Raw genomic sequence first — 19,483 nt, forward strand, 5'->3', positions numbered from 1 at the left:
GTCTATCCTACCACTGTTATATAGAGGACTGTCGATCCTACCACTGTTATATAGAGGACTGTCGATCCTACCACTGTTATATAGAGGACTGTCGATCCTACCACTGTTATGTAGAGAGGACTGTCGATCCTACCACTGTTATATAGAGGACTGTCGATCCTACCACTGTTATGTAGAGGACTGTCGATCCTACCACTGTTATCCTACCACTGTTATATAGAGGACTGTCTATCCTACCACTGTTATGTAGAGGGACTGTCTATCCTACCACTGTTATATAGAGGACTGTCGATCCTACCACTGTTATATAGAGGACTGTCGATCCTACCACTGTTATGTAGAGAGGACTGTCTATCCTACCACTGTTATATAGAGGACTGTCGATCCTACCACTGTTATATAGAGGACTGTCTATCCTACCACTGTTATGTATAGAGGACTGTCTATCCTACCACTGTTATGTAGAGAGGACTGTCGATCCTACCACTGTTATGTAGAGGACTGTCTATCCTACCACTGTTATATAGAGAGGACTGTCGATCCTACCACTGTTATATAGAGGACTGTCGATCCTACCACTGTTATATAGAGGACTGTCGATCCTACCACTGTTATGTAGAGAGGACTGTCGATCCTACCACTGTTATGTAGAGGACTGTCGATCCTACCACTGTTATATAGAGGACTGTCGATCCTACCACTGTTATGTAGAGGACTGTCTATCCTACCACTGTTATGTAGAGGACTGTCGATCCTACCACTGTTATGTAGAGAGGACTGTCGATCTACCACTGTTATGTAGAGGACTGTCGATCCTACCACTGTTATACAGAGGACTGTCGATCCTACCACTGTTATGTAGAGAGGACTGTCGATCTGTTATGTAGAGGACTGTCGATCCTACCACTGTTATGTAGAGAGGACTGTCGATCCTACCACTGTTATGAAGAGGACTGTCGATCCTACCACTGTTATGTAGAGGACTCTCGATCTGTACCACTGTGTCGATCCTGTTATAGAGGACTGTCGATCCTACCACTGTTATGTAGAGGGACTGTCGATCCTCCTACCACTGTTATGTAGAGAGGACTGTCTATCCTACCACTGTTATGTAGTCTGGATCCTACCACTGTTATGTAGAGGACTGTCGATCCTACCACTGTTATGTAGAGGGACTGTCGATCCTACCACTGTTATGTAGAGGACTGTCGATCCTACCACTGTTATGTAGAGGACTGTCGATCCTACCACTGTTATGTAGAGGACTGTCGATCCTACCACTGTTATGTAGAGGACTGTCGATCCTACCACTGTTATATAGAGGACTGTCGATCCTACCACTGTTATGTAGAGGACTGTCGATCCTACCACTGTTATGTAGAGGACTGTCGATCCTACCACTGTTATGTAGAGGGACTGTCGATCCTACCACTGTTATGTAGAGGACTGTCGATCCTACCACTGTTATATAGAGGACTGTCGATCCTACCACTGTTATGTAACCACTAGAGGACTGTCGATCCTACCACTGTTATGTAGAGGACTGTCGATCCTACCACTGTTATGTAGAGGACTGTCGATCCTACCACTGTTATGTAGAGAGGACTGTCGATCTGTTATGTAGAGGACTGTCGATCCTACCACTGTTATGTAGAGGACTGTCGATCCTACCACTGTTAGGTAGAGGACTGTCGATCCTACCACTGTTATGTAGAGGACTGTCGAGGACTGTCGATCCTATGTAGAGAGGACTGTTATACCACTGTTATGTAGAGAGGACTGTCGATCCTACCACTGTTATGTAGAGAGGACTGTCGATCCTACCACTGTTATATAGAGGACTGTCTGACTGTTCCTACCACTGTTATGTAGAGAGGACTGTCGACCACTGTTATGTAGAGAGGACTGTCTACCACTGTTATGTAGAGAGGACTGTCTATCTGTTATGTAGAGGACTGTCGATCCTACCACTGTTATGACTGTCTATCCTACCACTGTTATGAGGACTGTCGAGAGAGGACTGTCTCTGATCTGTACCACTGTTATGTAGAGGACTGTCTATCCTACCACTGTTATGTAGAGAGGACTGTCTATCCTACCACTGTTATGTAGAGAGGACTGTCTATCCTACCACTGTTATGTAGAGAGGACTGTCTATCCTACCACTGTTATGTAGAGAGGACTGTCGATCCTACCACTGTTATGCTAGAGGACTGTCTATCCTACCACTGTTATACTAAGGACTATTCTATTCTACCACTGTTATGCCTAGAGGACTGTCGATCCTACCACTGTTATGTAGAGGACTGTCTATCCTACTGTCTGACTGCCTAACTAAGGACTGTTCTATTCTCTACCTGACTGCCTTACTAAGGACTATTCTATTCTACCGTCCTCCTGTCTGACCTGCCTTACTAAGGACTATTCTATTCTACTGTCTGACCTGCCTTACTAAGGACTATTCTATTCTACTGTCTGACCTGCCTTACTAAGGACTATTCTATTCTACTCTCTGACCTGCCTTACTAAGGACTATTCTATTCTGCTGTCTGACCTGCCTTACTAAGGACTATTCTATTCTGCTGTCTGACCTGCCTTACTAAGGACTATTCTATTCTGCTGTCTGACCTGCCTTACTAAGGACTATTCTATTCTACTGTCTGACCTGCCTTACTAAGGACTATTCTATTCTGCTGTCTGACCTGCCTTACTAAGGACTATTCTATTCTACTCTCTGACCTGCCTTACTAAGGACTATTCTATTCTGCTGTCTGACCTGCCTTACTAAGGACTATTCTATTCTGCTGTCTGACCTGCCTTACTAAGGACTATTCTATTCTACTCTCTGACCTGCCTTACTAAGGACTATTCTACCACTGTTATGTAGAGGACTGTCTGACCTGCCTTATAAGGACTATTCTATTCTACTCTCTGACCTGCCTTACTAAGGACTATTCTATTCTGCTGTCTGATCCTGCCTGTTATGTAAGGACTATTCTATTCTGCTGTCTGACCTGCCTTACTAAGGACTATTCTATTCTACTGTCTGACCTACCTTACTAAGGACTATTCTATTCTGTCTGACCTGCCTTACTAAGGACTATTCTATTCTATGTAGAGGGACTGTGATCCTGCCTTACTAAGGACTATTCTATTCTGCTGTCTGATCCTGCCACTTATGTAGAGGACTATTCTATTCTGCTGTCTGACCTGCCTTACTAAGGACTATTCTATTCTACTCTCTGACCTGCCTTACTAAGGACTATTCTACGTCCTCCTGTCTGACCTGCCTTACTAAGGACTATTCTATTCTACTGTCTGACCTGCCTTACTAAGGACTATTCTATTCTACTCTCTGACCTGCCTTACTAAGGACTATTCTATTCTACTGTCTGACCTGCCTTACTAAGGACTATTCTATTCTACTCTCTGACCTGCCTTACTAAGGACTATTCTATTCTACTCTCTGACATGCCTTACTAAGGACTATTCTATTCTACTCTCTGACATGCCTTACTAAGGACTATTCTATTCTGCTGTCTCTTCTGTCCTCAGGTATGACAGCTATGGCCGTCTGACCAACGTGACCTACCCTACTGGCCGGGTTAGCAGCTACCGTACCGACACAGACAGCTCCGTCAGGGTGCAGGCAGAGGGCTCCGGCAAGGAAGACGTCACCATCACCACCAACCTGTCTGCTTCTGGAACCTTCTACATGCTCATGCAGGGTGAGTTAGCTGTTCTGTTTAGTGAGCTATCATTGGAATAGAAATTAAACGTACTGAAGGGAAAAGGTGCTCAGCCAATAAGAGTTTACAGTCACAGTTTACTGTGAGAGGGGAAAACAATCCTACCACTGTTATGTAGAGAGGACTGTCGATCCTACCACTGTTATGTAGAGAGGACTGTCAATCCTACCACTGTTATGTAGAGAGGACTGTCAATCCTACCACTGTTATGTAGAGAGGACTGTCGATCCTACCACTGTCATGTAGAGAGGACTGTCGATCCTACCACTGTTATGTGGAGAGGACTGTCTATCCTACCACTGTTATGTAGAGAGGACTGTCGATCCTACCACTGTTATGTAGAGAGGACTGTCAATCCTACCACTGTTATGTAGAGAGGACTGTCAATCCTACCACTGTTATGTAGAGAGGACTGTCGATCCTACCACTGTTATATAGAGAGGACTGTCGATCTGTTATGTAGAGAGGACTGTCGATCCTACCACTGTTATGTAGAGAGGACTGTCGATCTGTTATGTAGAGGACTGTCGATCCTACCACTGTTATGTTTACAGTCACAATTTACTGTGAGAGGGGAAAACAATCCTACCACTGTTATGTAGAGAGGACTGTCGATCCTACCACTGTAATGTAGAGAGGACTGTCGATCCTACCACTGTTATGTAGAGAGGACTGTCGATCCTACCACTGTAATGTAGAGAGGACTGTCGATCCTACCACTGTTATGTAGAGAGGACTGTCTATCTGTTATGTAGAGAGGACTGTCGATCCAACCACTTTTATATAGAGAGGACTGTCTATCTGTTATATAGAGAGGTCCTTCTGTAGCTCAGTTGGTAGAGCATGGCGCTTGTAACGCCAGGGTAGTGGGTTCGATTCCCGGGACCACCATTACGTAGAATGTATGCACACATGACTGTAAGTCGCTTTGGATAAAATCGTCTGCTAAATGGCATTTATTATTATTATTATTATTATTACTGTCTATCTGTTATGTAGAGAGGACTGTCGATCCTACCACTTATGTAGAGAGGACTGTCGATCCTACCACTGTTATGTTTACAGTCACAGTTTACTGTGAGAGGGGGAAAACAATCCTACCACTGTTATGTAGAGGACTGTCGATCCTACCACTGTTATATAGAGAGGACTGTCTATCCTACCACTGTTATGTAGAGAGGACTGTCGATCCTACCACTGTTATGTAGAGAGGACTGTCGATCCTACCACTGTTATGTAAAGAGGACTGTCGATCCTACCACTGTTATGTTTACAGTCACAGTTTACTGTGAGAGGGGGGAAACAAAATGGAGGAGTATTCTGTACTTCTCTCCAGCAACATGTTTCAATGATCGTTATTTGTCAAATAGCTCCCTAGTTATTTGTCAAATAGCTCCTTCTGTTATTTGTCAAATAGCTCCCTAGTTATTCGTCAAATAGCTCCTCGTTATTCGTCAAATAGCTCCTCGTTATTTGTCAAATAGCTCCCTCGTTATTCGGAACCTCAAATAGCTCCTCGTTATTTGTCAAATAGCTCCTAGTTATTTGTCAAATAGCTCCCTCGTTATTTACGTCAAATAGCTCCTCGTTATTCGTCAAATAGCTCCCTCGTTATTTGTCAAATAGCTCCCTGTAGTTATTTGTCAAATAGCTCCCAGGGTCGTTATTTGTCAAATAGCTCCTCTGTTATTTGTCAAATAGTTCCTCGTTATTTGTCAAATAGCTCCTCGTTATTCGATCAAATAGCTCCCTCGTTATTCGTCAAATAGCTCCTCGTTATTCGTCAAATAGCTCCTCGTTATTCGTCAAATAGCTCCTCCACTGTTATTAGTCAAATAGCTCCCTCGTTATTTGTCAAATAGCTCCCCACTGTTATTCGTCAAATAGCTCCCTTGTTATTCGTCAAATAGCTCCTGTTATTCGTCAAATAGCTCCCAGGGTCGTTATTCGTCAAATAGCTCCTCGTTATTCTGTCAAATAGCTCCTCGTTGCTTCGGCAAATAGCTCCTCGTTATTATTACTGTCAAATAGCTCCCTCGTTATTCTGTCGAGTCAAATAGCTCCTCGTTATTTGTCAAATAGCTCCCCACTGTTATTCGAAATAGCTCCTGTTATTCGTCAAATGCTCCTCGTTATTTGTCAAATAGCTCCACTAGTTATTTGTCAAATAGCTCCTGTTATTTGTCAAATAGCTCCCTAGTTATTCAGTCAAAGCTCCTCGTTATTTGTCAAATAGCTCCTCGTTATTTGTCAAATGCTCCCTCGTTATTTGTCAAATAGCTCCCTAGTTATTTGTTTTGTTAACAGAATAGTCCTTTATACACAGCTAGGGGGTTACAGTATGTTCCTGACCATGTGACCAGAAGTAGGAAATAACTTAGACTAAAGCCTAGACCTGCTCTATTTATTTACTTGAATGTCTCCTTTGGTACAGGTTGATAATAGTGATGATGGTGATGATGATGATGATGATGGTGGTGATGATGATGGTGATGTCTTCAGTACAGGTTGATAATAGTGATGATGATGATGATGATGATGATGAGGATGATGATGTCTTCTTCAGTACAGGTTGATAATAGTGATGATGATGATGATGGTGGTGATGATGATGGTGATGATGATGTACAGGTTGATAATAGTGATGATGGTGATGATGATGTCTTCTTCAGTACAGGTTAATAATAGTGGTGATGATGATGATGATGATGATGTGATGATATCTTCTTCAGTACAGGTTAATAATAGTGATGATGATGATGATGATGATGTCTTCTTCAGTACAGGTTAATGATGGTGATGATGATGATGATGATGTCTTCTTCAGTACAGGTTAATAATAGTGATGATGATGATGATGATGATGTCTTCTTCAGTACAGGTTAATGATGGTGATGATGATGATGATGATGGTGATGTCTTCTTCAGTACAGGTTAATAATAGCGATGATGTGATGATGGTGGTGGTGGTGATGATGATGATGATGATGATGTGATGATGATGGTGGTGGTGGTGATGAAGATGATGATGGTGGTGATGATGATGATGATAATGGTGATGGTGGTGATGATGATGATGGTGGTGATGATGATGATGATGTGATGATGATGGTGGTGATGATGATGATGATGATGATGATGATGGTGGTGGTGATGATGATGATGATGATGGTGATGGTGGTGATGATGATGATGATAATGGTGATGATGATGATGATGATGGTGGTGATGGTGGTGATGATGATGATGGTGATGGTGGTGATGATGATGATGATGGTGGTGGTGATGATGATAATGGTGATGGTGGTGATGTCCTCTTCAGTACAGGTTAATAATAGTGATGATGATGATGTCTTCTTCAGTACGTGTTGATTTAGGATCCTGTTGTTGATTAATCATGATGTTTAGATCAGGGATCAGCCATCTGCTGGCCCACCTTTTATAGGCCCACAGATAAATGTCCCAGTTTTCAGGAACTGGTGTCTCAGCCTGGTGTGGTTTGTGCATCGTCCGTTTTTCTCTTGTTATGTCTGACAGTCACTCAATTTGCCATGTCAGATAACATTATTTAGGTTGGTAGATAGCTGGATAAATCTAAACTTGTAGTAATCTCCCCTCCCCATGGCGAAATGTGTAGCATTGCAGCAAACCGGCTTTAAAGCTGCAACATTTTGATGAGTTCAGTTTTTTATTTTTTCGGCCCCCACCCTCATCAGAGATGCCTATCCCTTGCTTGAATAAATCAATACAAGTGTTGTTCCTGCTCTCAGTTTGGCTCCGATTCTGAGCAGACCTCCCACACTCACACGGATTGAAAGCAGCAAAATATAGATTTTACGTCCTCCAAACTTTAGCCATAAACACAGTTTTTGTCAACCAAGAAGAGAAAGCTTGTGTTTAGGAAATCCAATCAGTCAGAACTGGACAGAAGGCCAGAGGTCAGGACCTCTGATGTTAAATGGGTGTGTTCCAAACAGCAACCTAATCCCTATTGGTCAAGGGGATGAAGTAGGGATGAAGAGGGAACGGGGTGTAAATTGAGACTTAACCTTGCGTACTGTGGCGTTTTAATGTCGTATTTTGCGCCTGACCAACGGGCGTATTGATTACCGATTGATAGCTTTGAACTCTCCAGCCTCGTTTCACGTTCTGAGAAAAGTAAAGATTTTTCCACCACTAATGTTTGATTTAAAAAAATACTCTCCCACACACACACACACACACACACACACACACACACACACACACACACACACACACACACACACACACACACACACACACACACACACACACACACACACACTCACACTCACACACGCATGCACACACACGCACACGCACACGCACACAAACGCACGCACACACAAACACATATATACACACACACATACGCACACACGCGCACAAACGCACGCACGCACGCACACACAAACACATATATATACACATACACACACACAAACACATGCACATGCACACACACACACACACACACACACACACACACACACACACACACACACACACACACACACACACACACACACACACACACATACACATATCGACACCATCGCTCCCAGAGTTAAAGAAGAGATCCCAACCCCGTGTTCGCCGCGAGGTCAACCCCGTGTTCGCCGCGAGGTCAACCCCGTGTTCGCTGCGAGGTCTACAAACGTTTCTTAGTTGTTGTAATTTCCATTTTCTCCACAACTTCGTGATATCCAATTCTCTACTGTCTCCTCACATCTCTACTGTCTCCTGACATCTCTAGTGTCTCCTCTCCTCCAATTGCGATCCAGTTTCGATCTTGTCTCATTGCTGCAACTCCCCAATGGGCTCGGGAGAGACGAAGGTCGAGTCATCCTCTGAAACATGACACGCCACGCCTCGCTTCTTAACACTCGCTTAACCCGGAAACCAGCCGCACCAACGTATCGGAGGAAACACAGATATACATCTGCAGTGGTCCACTCACCTCTCAGACCTCTCCTCACATCGCTACTGTCTCCTCTCCTCACATCTCTGTCTCCTCTCCTCACATCGCTACTGTCTCCTCTCCTCACATCTCTACTGTCTCCTGACATCTCTAGTGTCTCCTCTCCTCACATCTCTACTGTCTGTTTTTGACTTCTCCTCACATCTCTACTGTCTCCTCTCCTCACATCTCTAGTGTCTCCTCTCCTCACATCTCTACTGTCTCCTCACATCTCTAGTGTCTCATCTCCTCACATCTCTACTGTCTCCTCTCCTCACATCTCTACTGTCTCCTGACATCTCTAGTGTCTCCTTTCCTCACATCTCTACCCTCTCCTCTCCTCACATCTCTAGTGTCTCCTCTCCTCACATCTCTACTGTCTCCTCACATCTCTACTGTCTCCTCTCCTCACAACTCTAGTGTCTCCTCTCCTCACAACTCTAGTGTCTCCTCACATCTCTACTGTCTCCTCTCCTCACATCTCTACTGTCTGTTGTTGACTTCTCCTCACATCTCTAGTGTCTCCTCTCCTCACATCTCTACTGTCTCCTCACATCTCTAGTGTCTCCTCTCCTCACATCTCTACTGTCTCCTGACATCTCTAGTGTCTCCTCTCCTCACATCTCTACTGTCTCCTCACATCTCTAGTGTCTCCTCTCCTCACATCTCTACTTTCTCCTCTCCTCACATCTCTAGTGTCTCCTCTCCTCACATCTCTAGTGTCTCCTCTCCTCACATCTCTAGTGTCTCCTCTCCTCACATCTCTAGTGTCTCCTCTCCTCACATCTCTACTGTCTCCTCACATCTCTACTGTCTCCTCTCCTCACAACTCTAGTGTCTCCTCTCCTCACATCTCTAGTGTCTGTTGTTGACCTCTCCTCACATCTCTACTGTCTGTTGTTGACCTCTCCTCACATCTCTACTGCCTGTTGTTGACCTCTCCTCACAACTATACTGTCTGTTGTTGACCTCTCCTCACATCTCTAGTGTCTCCTCTCCTCACATCTCTACTGTATGTTGTTGACCTCTCCTCACATCTCTAGTGTCTCCTCTCCTCACATCTCTACTGTCTCCTCTCCTCACATCTCTACTGTCTGTTGTTGACCTCTCCTCACATCTCTAGTGTCTCCTCTCCTCACATCTCTAGTGTCTGTTGTTGACCTCTCCTCACATCTCTAGTGTCTCCTTTCCTCACATCTCTAGTGTCTCCTCTCCTCACATCTCTAGTGTCTCCTCTCCTCACATCTCTAGTGTCTCCTCTCCTCACATCTCTACTGTCTCCTCTCCTCACATCTATACTGTCTGTTGTTGACCTCTCCTCACATTTCTACTGTCTCCTCTCCTCACATCTCTAGTGTCTCCTCTTCTCACATCTCTACTGTCTCCTCTCCTCACATCTCTACTGTCTCCTCTCCTCACATATCTACTGTCTCCTCTCCACACATCTCTACTGTCTACTCTCCTCACATCTCTACTGTCTCCTCTCCTCACATCTCTACTGTCTCCTCTCCTCACATATTTACCGTCTCCTCACATCTCTAGTGTCTCCTCTCCTCACATCTCTAGTGTCTCCTCTCCTCACATCTCTAGTGTCTGTTGTTGACCTCTCCTCACATCTCTAGTGTCTCCTCTCCTCACATCTCTAGTGTCTGTTGTTGACCTCTCCTCACATCTCTGGTGTCTCCTCTCCTCACATCTCTAGTGTCTGTTGTTGACCTCTCCTCACATCTCTAGTGTCTCCTCTCCTCACATCTCTACTCTCTGTTGTTGACCTCCCCTCACATCTCTAGTGTCTCCTCTCCTCTCATCTCTACTGTCTGTTGTTGACCTCTCCTCACATCTCTACTGTCTGTTGTTGACCTCTCCTCACATCTCTAGTGTTTCCTCACCTCACATCTCTACTGTCTGTTGTTGACCTCTCCTCACATCTCTAGTGTCTCCTCTCCTCACATCTCTACTGTCTGTTGTTGACCTCTCCTCACATCTCTAGTGTCTCCTCTCCTCACATCTCTACTGTCTCCTCTCCTCACATCTCTACTGTCTCCTCTCCTCACATCTCTACTGTCTCCTCTCCTCACATCTCTACTGTCTGTTGTTGACCTCTCCTCACATCTCTACTGTCTGTTGTTGACCTCTCCTCACATCTCTACTGTCTGTTGTTGACCTCTCCTCACATCTCTGTCTCCTCTCCTCACATCTCTACTGTCTCCTCTACTCTCATCTCTACTGTCTGTTGTTGACCTCTCCTCACATCTCTACGGTCTGTTGTTGACCTCTCCTCACATCTCTACTGTCTGTTGTTGACCTCTCCTCACATCTCTAGTGTCTCCTCTCCTCACATCTCTATTGTCTCCTCTCCTCACATCTCTACTGTCTCCTCTCCTCACATCTCTGTCTGTTGTTGACCTCTCCTCACATCTCTACTGTCTGTTGTTGACCTCTCCTCACATCGCTACTGTCTCCTCTCCTCACATCTCTACTGTCTCCTCTCCTCACATCTCTACTGTCTCCTCTCCTCACATCTCTACTGTCTCCTCTCCTCACATCTCTACTGTCTGTTGTTGACCTCTCCTCACATCTTTACTGTCTGTTGTTGACCTCTCCTCACATCTCTACTGTCTGTTGTTGACCTCTCCTCACATCTCTAGTGTCTCCTCTCCTCACATCTCTACTGTCTCCTCTCCTCACATCTCTAGTGTCTCCTCTCCTCACATCTCTACTGTCTGTTGTTAACCTCTCCTCACATCTCTACTGTCTGTTGTTGACCTCTCCTCACATCTCTAGTGTCTGTTGTTGACCTCTCCTCACATCTCTAGTGTCTCCTCTCCTCACATCTCTACTGTCTCCTCTCCTCACATCTCTACTGTCTGTTGTTGACCTCTCCTCACATCTCTACTGTCTGTTGTTGACCTCTCCTCTCATCTCTACTGTCTGTTGTTGACCTCTCCTCACATCTCTACTGTCTGTTGTTGACCTCTCCTCACATCTCTACTGTCTGTTGTTGACCTCTCCTCACATCTCTAGTGTCTCCTCTCCTCACATCTCTACTGTCTCCTCTCCTCACATCTCTACTGTCTCCTCTCCTCACATCTCTACTGTCTGTTGTTGACCTCTCCTCACATCTCTACTGTCTCCTCTACTCACATCTCTACTGTCTGTTGTTGACCTCTCCTCACATCTCTACTGTCTGTTGTTGACCTCTCCTCACATCTCTACTGTCTCCTTTCCTCACATCTCTGTCTGTTGTTGACCTCTCCTCACATCTCTAGTGTCTCCTCTCCTCACATCTCTAGTGTCTCCTCTCCTCACAACTCTACTGTCTGTTGTTGACCTCTCCTCACATCTCTACTGTCTGTTGTTGACCTCTCCTCACAGCTCTGTCTGTTGTTGACCTCTCCTCACATCTCTACTGTCTGTTGTTGACCTCTCCTCACATCTCTACTGTCTGTTGTTGACCTCTCCTCACATCTCTACTGTCTGTTGTTGACCTCTCCTCACAGCTCTGTCTGTTGTTGACCTCTCCTCACATCTCTAGTGTCTCCTCTCCTCACATCTCTAGTGTCTCCTCTCCTCACATCTCTACTGTCTGTTGTTGACCTCTCCTCACATCTCTAGTGTCTCCTCTCCTCACATCTCTACTGTCTACTCTCCTCACATCTCTACTGTCTCCTCTCCTCACATCTCTACTGTCTCCTCTCCTCACATCTCTACTGTCTGTTGTTGACCTCTCCTCACATCTCTACTGTCTGTTGTTGACCTCTCCTCACATCTCTGTCTCCTCTCCTCACATCTCTACTGTCTCCTCTCCTCACATCTCTGTCTGTTGTTGACCTCTCCTCACATCTCTACTGTCTGTTGTTGACCTCTCCTCACATCTCTACTGTCTGTTGTTGACCTCTCCTCACATCTTTACTGTCTGTTGTTGACCTCTCCTCACATCTCTACTGTCTGTTGTTGACCTCTCCTCACATCTCTAGTGTCTCCTCTCCTCACATCTCTACTGTCTCCTCTCCTCACATCTCTAGTGTCTCCTCTCCTCACATCTCTACTGTCTGTTGTTAACCTCTCCTCACATCTCTACTGTCTGTTGTTGACCTCTCCTCACATCTCTAGTGTCTGTTGTTGACCTCTCCTCACATCTCTAGTGTCTCCTCTCCTCACATCTCTACTGTCTCCTCTCTCACATCTCTACTGTCTGTTGTTGACCTCTCCTCACATCTCTACTGTCTGTTGTTGACCTCTCCTCACATCTCTACTGTCTGTTGTTGACCTCTCCTCACATCTCTAGTGTCTCCTCTCCTCACATCTCTACTGTCTCCTCTCCTCACATCTCTACTGTCTCCTCTCCTCACATCTCTACTGTCTGTTGTTGACCTCTCCTCACATCTCTACTGTCTCCTCTACTCACATCTCTACTGTCTGTTGTTGACCTCTCCTCACATCTCTACTGTCTGTTGTTGACCTCTCCTCACATCTCTACTGTCTCCTTTCCTCACATCTCTGTCTGTTGTTGACCTCTCCTCACATCTCTAGTGTCTCCTCTCCTCACATCTCTACTGTCTCCTCTCCTCACATCTCTAGTGTCTCCTCTCCTCACAACTCTACTGTCTGTTGTTGACCTCTCCTCACATCTCTACTGTCTGTTGTTGACCTCTCCTCACATCTCTACTGTCTGTTGTTGACCTCTCCTCACAGCTCTGTCTGTTGTTGACCTCTCCTCACATCTCTAGTGTCTCCTCTCCTCACATCTCTAGTGTCTCCTCTCCTCACATCTCTACTGTCTGTTGTTGACCTCTCCTCACATCTCTAGTGTCTCCTCTCCTCACATCTCTACTGTCTACTCTCCTCACATCTCTACTGTCTCCTCTCCTCACATCTCTACTGTCTCCTCTCCTCACATCTCTACTGTCTGTTGTTGACCTCTCCTCACATCTCTACTGTCTGTTGTTGACCTCTCCTCACATCTCTACTGTCTGTTGTTGACCTCTCCTCACATCTCTGTCTCCTCTCCTCACATCTCTACTGTCTCCTCTCCTCACATCTCTACTGTCTCCTCTCCTCACATCTCTACTGTCTGTTGTTGACCTCTCCTCACATCTCTACTGTCTCCTCTCCTCACATCTCTACGGTCTGTTGTTGACCTCTCCTCACATCTCTAGTGTCTCCTCTCCTCACATCTCTATTGTCTCCTCTCCTCACATCTCTATTGTCTCCTCTCCTCACATCTCTACTGTCTGTTGTTGACCTCTCCTCACATCTCTACTGTCTCCTCTACTCACATCTCTAGTGTCTGTTGTTGACCTCTCCTCTCATCTCTACTGTCTCCTCTCCTCACATCTCTACTGTCTCCTCTCCTCACATCTCTACTGTCTGTTGTTGACCTCTCCTCACATCTCTACTGTCTGTTGTTGACCTCTCCTCACATCTCTAGTGTCTGTTGTTGACCTCTCCTCACATCTTTACTGTCTGTTGTTGACCTCTCCTCACATCTCTACTGTCTGTTGTTGACCTCTCCTCACATCTCTACTGTCTGTTGTTGACCTCTCCTCACATCTCTAGTGTCTCCTCTCCTCACATCTCTACTGTCTGTTGTTGACCTCTCCTCACATCTCTAGTGTCTGTTGTTGACCTCTCCTCACATCTCTACTGTCTGTTGTTGACCTCTCCTCACATCTCTACTGTCTGTTGTTGACCTCTCCTCACATCTCTACTGTCTGTTGTTGACCTCTCCTCACATCTCTACTGTCTGTTGTTGACCTCTCCTCACATCTCTAGTGTCTCCTCTCCTCACATCTCTAGTGTCTCCTCTCCTCACATCTCTACTGTCTCCTCTCCTCACATCTCTACTGTCTGTTGTTGACCTCTCCTCACATCTCTACTGTCTGTTGTTGACCTCTCCTCACATCTCTACTGTCTGTTGTTGACCTCTCCTCACAGCTCTGTCTGTTGTTGACCTCTCCTCACATCTCTAGTGTCTCCTCTCCTCACATCTCTAGTGTCTCCTCTCCTCACATCTCTACTGTCTCCTCTCCTCACATCTCTACTGTCTCCTCTCCTCACATCTCTACTGTTTGTTGTCTGATTGGTCAGCGACTGTTTTGTTGAGATGACCTTGTGCTGGACATCTGCTGAGAGAGGAGACAGGAGGCAAGGCACTGAGCCAGCCGTTTTGGTCTTAATGAATTCACTTTTGTCCGCTTTGAAAATTGAAAACAGGGTAATCACACACACAGTGCTGACTTTGTTGCATTCTTAGTAATCTATGTATTGCGTGTGTGGCGCTTGTGGAGATGTGAGTGATCACATGTGTTATTCTGAGCCCTCAACTGGTTTCACCCAGCCTCTGCAAAAGAGAGTAGACAGCTAACAAGATGAGTGTGAATAAAAGGGAGGAAATGTTTAGTCTAGTATTATGTTAGATTAAATCTTCCTGGCTGGCGAGGGAGGGCTCAGAGCTCAGCTGTAAGTTCTATTCCGCTGTTTAGCTGTGTTTTGATTGGATTACCAATGACAGTGTTCAACATTCCTTCCTGTAAGCCTCAGAACGGCGGCGGATTCCTGATTTCTCCAAATATTCAGCATTAGAGTGATGCTGTGAAGCACCAATTCCCACGTCCTGCCTAGCTGGCAGAGTGAGGGAGGGAGTGAGGGAGGGAGTGAGGGAGGGAGGGAGTGAGTCAGTGAGTCAGTGAGTCAGTGAGTCAGTGAGTGAGTGAGTGAGTGAGTCAGTGAGTCAGTGAGTGAGTCAGTGAGTCAGTGAGTCAGTGAGTCAGTGAGTCAGTCAGTGAGTGAGTCAGTCAGTGAGTGAGTGAGTCAGTCAGTGAGTCAGTCAGTGAGTGAGTCAGTCAGTGAGTGAGTCAGTGAGTCAGTCAGTCAGTCAGTCAGTCAGTCAGTCAGTCAGTCAGCCAGTCAGTCAGCCAGTCAGCCAGTCAGTCAGCCAGTCAGTCAGTCAGCCAGTCAGTCAGCCAGTCAGTCAGCCAGCCAGCCAGGCCAGAGAGTAATACATCCTCAGAGCTTCTCTTATTAGCTGTGTCCTAAACAGCTCCCTTTTCCCTATATTGTCCCATAATCATAATGATATTTCAATGGACGGCATTGGATATTATCGTTCACATAAAGCGTTTTGTGATGCAGAATATAGCTCTGATAAGCCAGTATTTGTAGCAATGATATATATAAGGAACGTCCAAAATAGCACCATATTCCCTATATAATGCACTACTTTGGTCCAAATTAGTGCGTTATACAGGGAATAGGGTGCAATTTGGGCCTCGGACATTTTGTTTTTTATTTAACCAGGCATTTAATGAGGCAAGTCAGTTAAGAACAAATTCTTATTTTCAATGACGGCCTAGGAACAGTGTGTTAACTGCCTGTTCAGGGGCAGAACTACATACAGTGCCTTCAGGAAAGTATTCAGACCCCTTGACTTTTTCCACATTTTGTTACGTTACAGCCTTATTCTAAAATGTGTTCAATAATTTTTTTCAGCAATCGACACACAAACCCCATAATGACATCACAATACCCCATAATGACATCACAATACCCCATAATGACATCACAAACCCCATAATGACATCACAATACCCCATAATGACATCACAATACCCCATAATGACATCACAATACCCCATAATGACATCACAATACCCCATAATGACATCACAATACCCCATAATGACATCACAATACCCCATAATGACATCACAATACCCCATAATGACATCACAATACCCCATAATGACAAAGTGAAAACAGGGTTTTAGAAATGTTTGCAATTTTTTTACTAATAAAAAACAGAAATATCTTATTTACATAAGTATTCAGACTCTTTGGTATGAGATTCAAAATTGAGCTCAGGTGCCTCCTGTTTCCATTGATTGTCCTTGCGATGTTTCTACAACTTCATTGGAGTCCACTTGTGGTAAATTCAATCGATTAAACATGATTTGGAAAGGCACACACCTGTCTATATAAGGTCCCACAGTTGGCAGTGTATGTCAAAGCAAAAACCAAGCCATGGAATTGAAGTCCGTAGAGCTCTGAGACAGGATTGTGTTGAGGCACAGATACCAAAGGAAGGGTACCAAAACATTTATACAGCATTGAAGGTCCCCAAGAACACAGTGGCCTCCATCATTCTTAAATAAAATAAGTTTGGAACCACCAAGACTCTTGGAGCTGGCGGCCTGGCCAAACTGGTCAACCAGCCAAACTGGTCAACCAGCCAAACTGGTCAACCAGCCAAACTGAGCAATCAGGGGAGAAGGGCCTTGGTCAGGGTGGTGACCAACAACCTGATGGTCACTCTGACAAAACTCCAGAGTTCCTCTGTGGAGATGGGAGAACCATTCAGAAGGACAACTATCTCTGCAGCACTCCACCAATCAGGCCTTTATGGTAGAGTAGCCAGACGGAAGCCACTCCTCAGTAAAAGGCCCAGGACAGCCCGCTTGGAGTTTGCCAAAAGGCACCTAAAGACTCTCAGATGGTGAGAAACAAGATTTTCTGGTCTGATGAAACCAAAATGGAACTCTTTGGCCTGAATGCCAAGTGTCACGTCTGGAGGTAACCTGGCACCATACCTACGGTGAAGCATGGAGGTGGCAGCATCATGCTGTGGGGGTGTTTTTCAGGGACTGGGAGACTTGTCAGGATCAAGAAAAAGATGAATGGAGCAAAGTACAGAGATCCTTAATGAAAACCTGCTCCAGAGCGCTCAGAACCTCAGACTGGGGCGAAGGTTCACCTTCCAGCTGGACAACGACCTTAAGCCAAGACAACGCAGGAGTGACTTCGGGACAAGTCTCTGATGTCCTTGAGTGGCCCAGCCAGAGCCCAGACTTGAACCCGATCAAACATCTCTAGAGAGAACTGAAAATAGCTGTGCAGCAACGTTCCCCATCCAACCTGACAGGGCTTGAGAGGATCTGCAGAGAAGAATGGGAGAAACTCACCAAATACAGGTGTTCCAAGCTTGTAGCGTCAAAACTATAGAAAACTCAAGGCTGTAATCGCTGCCAAAGATGCTTCAACAAAGTACTGAGTAAAGGGTCTGAATACTTGGGTTGGCAGGGTAGCCTAGTGGTTAGAGCGTTGGACTGGTAACTGGAAGGTTGCAAGTTCAAACCCCCGAGCTGACAATGTACAAATTTTAGTGACCTAGAGGTGGTATAGTAATGTACTTCCTGAGTGACCTACAGAGGTGGTATAGTAATGTACTTCCTGAGTGACCTACGAGGGAGTGAATACTGTCTAGGAGTTCATAGTGTAACCCCTTTCTGAATTGTTTAGACAAAACCAGTTGATTTTGGTCTCCACATCAAACTCTGTCCTCTGTCCTCTGTCCTCTCTCCTCTGTCCTCTGTCCTCTCTCCTCTGTCCTCTCTCCTCTGTCCTCTGTCCTCTCTCCTCTGTCCTCTCTCCTCTGTCCTCTGTCCTCTCTCCTCTGTCCTCTCTCCTCTCTACTCTGTCCTCTCTACTCTGTCCTCTGTCCTCTCTACTCTGTCCTCTCTCCTCTGTCCTCTGTCCTCTCTCCTCTGTCCTCTCTCCTCTGTCCTCTCTACTCTGTCCTCTCTACTCTGTCCTCTCTCCTCTGTCCTCTCTCCTCTGTCCTCTGTCCTCTGTCCTCTGTCCTCTGTCCTCTCTCCTCTGTCTCTGTCCTCTGTCCTCTGTCCTCTGTCCTCTGTCCTCTGTCCTCTCTCCTCTGTCCTCTCTCCTCTGTCCTCTCTCCTCTGTCCTCTGTCCTCTGTCCTCTGTCCTCTCTACTCTGTCCTCTCTACTCTGTCCTCTCTACTCTGTCCTCTGTCCTCTCTACTCTGTCCTCTCTCCTCTGTCCTCTCTCCTCTGTCCTCTCTACTCTGTCCTCTCTCCCCTGTCCTCTCTACTCTGTCCTCTCTACTCTCTCCTCTCTCCCCTCTCCTCTGTCCTCTCTCCTCTGTCCTCTCTCCTCTGTCCTCTCTCCCCTGTCCTCTCTACTCTGTCCTCTCTACTCTGTCCTCTCTCCTCTGTCCTCACTACTCTGTCCTCTCTACTCTGTCCTCTCTCCTCTGTCCTCTCTCCTCTGTCCTCTCTCCCCTGTCCTCTCTCCTCTGTCCTCTTCTCTCCAGACCAAGTGAGGAACAGTTACTACATCGGTCTGGACGGCTCTCTGCGTCTGGTGCTGGCCAACGGTATGGAGGTGTCCCTGCACACGGAGCCCCACCTGCTGGCCGGGACGGTCAACCCCACGGTCAGCAAGAGGAACGTAACCCTGGCTATCGACAACGGCCTCAACCTGGTAGAGTGGAGGCAGCGTAAGGAGCAGGCCCGAGGACAGGTGACTGTGTACGGACGACGACTCAGGGTAAGGATCGTGTTTAGAGATACATATTTAAAAGTTATTATTGGATGTGTTCCCTGCGGTCTTTATTGCCTATATTGGTATCTCTGAGATGAGAAAGGAAACCACACTTCCTGGGTGTGGAGGTCATGTGCCTAAACCAGGGCTGTTTCTAGGGGTCAACGGAGCAAATCAACATTTATTTGTAATTTCCACAGTATACAGCAGGTGTGAACTGTACAGTGAAATGCAATGAAATACGCAGCTCTCTAAATGGACATCAGCCTGCAGTGTGATGGATTCACAGTTGACCTGAGTGACATTGACTTTGAGTCCTTACCAGACTGTATCAACCACACCCCCAATCTCTCTCTCTCTCTCTCTCTCTCTCTCTCTCTCTCTCTCTGTCTCTCTCTGTCTCTCTCTCTC

General features: G+C 45.9%; 1 protein-coding gene across 4 annotated transcripts in view; it reads left to right on the forward strand.

Annotated features, from left to right (window-relative positions):
* The window catches only part of tenm4 (teneurin transmembrane protein 4), a 783,671-nt gene that overhangs the window by 697,248 nt on the left and 66,940 nt on the right, over positions 1–19,483 (forward strand). For all 4 annotated transcript variants that reach the window (XM_052468712.1, XM_052468713.1, XM_052468714.1 and 1 more), the window contains 2 exons: positions 3,556–3,728; positions 18,843–19,078. In XM_052468712.1, the coding sequence (XP_052324672.1) occupies positions 3,556–3,728; positions 18,843–19,078 (409 nt within the window). The remainder of the gene's footprint in view (positions 1–3,555; positions 3,729–18,842; positions 19,079–19,483) is intronic.

This window comes from Oncorhynchus keta, chromosome 18 (assembly GCF_023373465.1).
Source record: "Oncorhynchus keta strain PuntledgeMale-10-30-2019 chromosome 18, Oket_V2, whole genome shotgun sequence".
Lineage (NCBI taxonomy): Eukaryota > Metazoa > Chordata > Actinopteri > Salmoniformes > Salmonidae > Oncorhynchus > Oncorhynchus keta.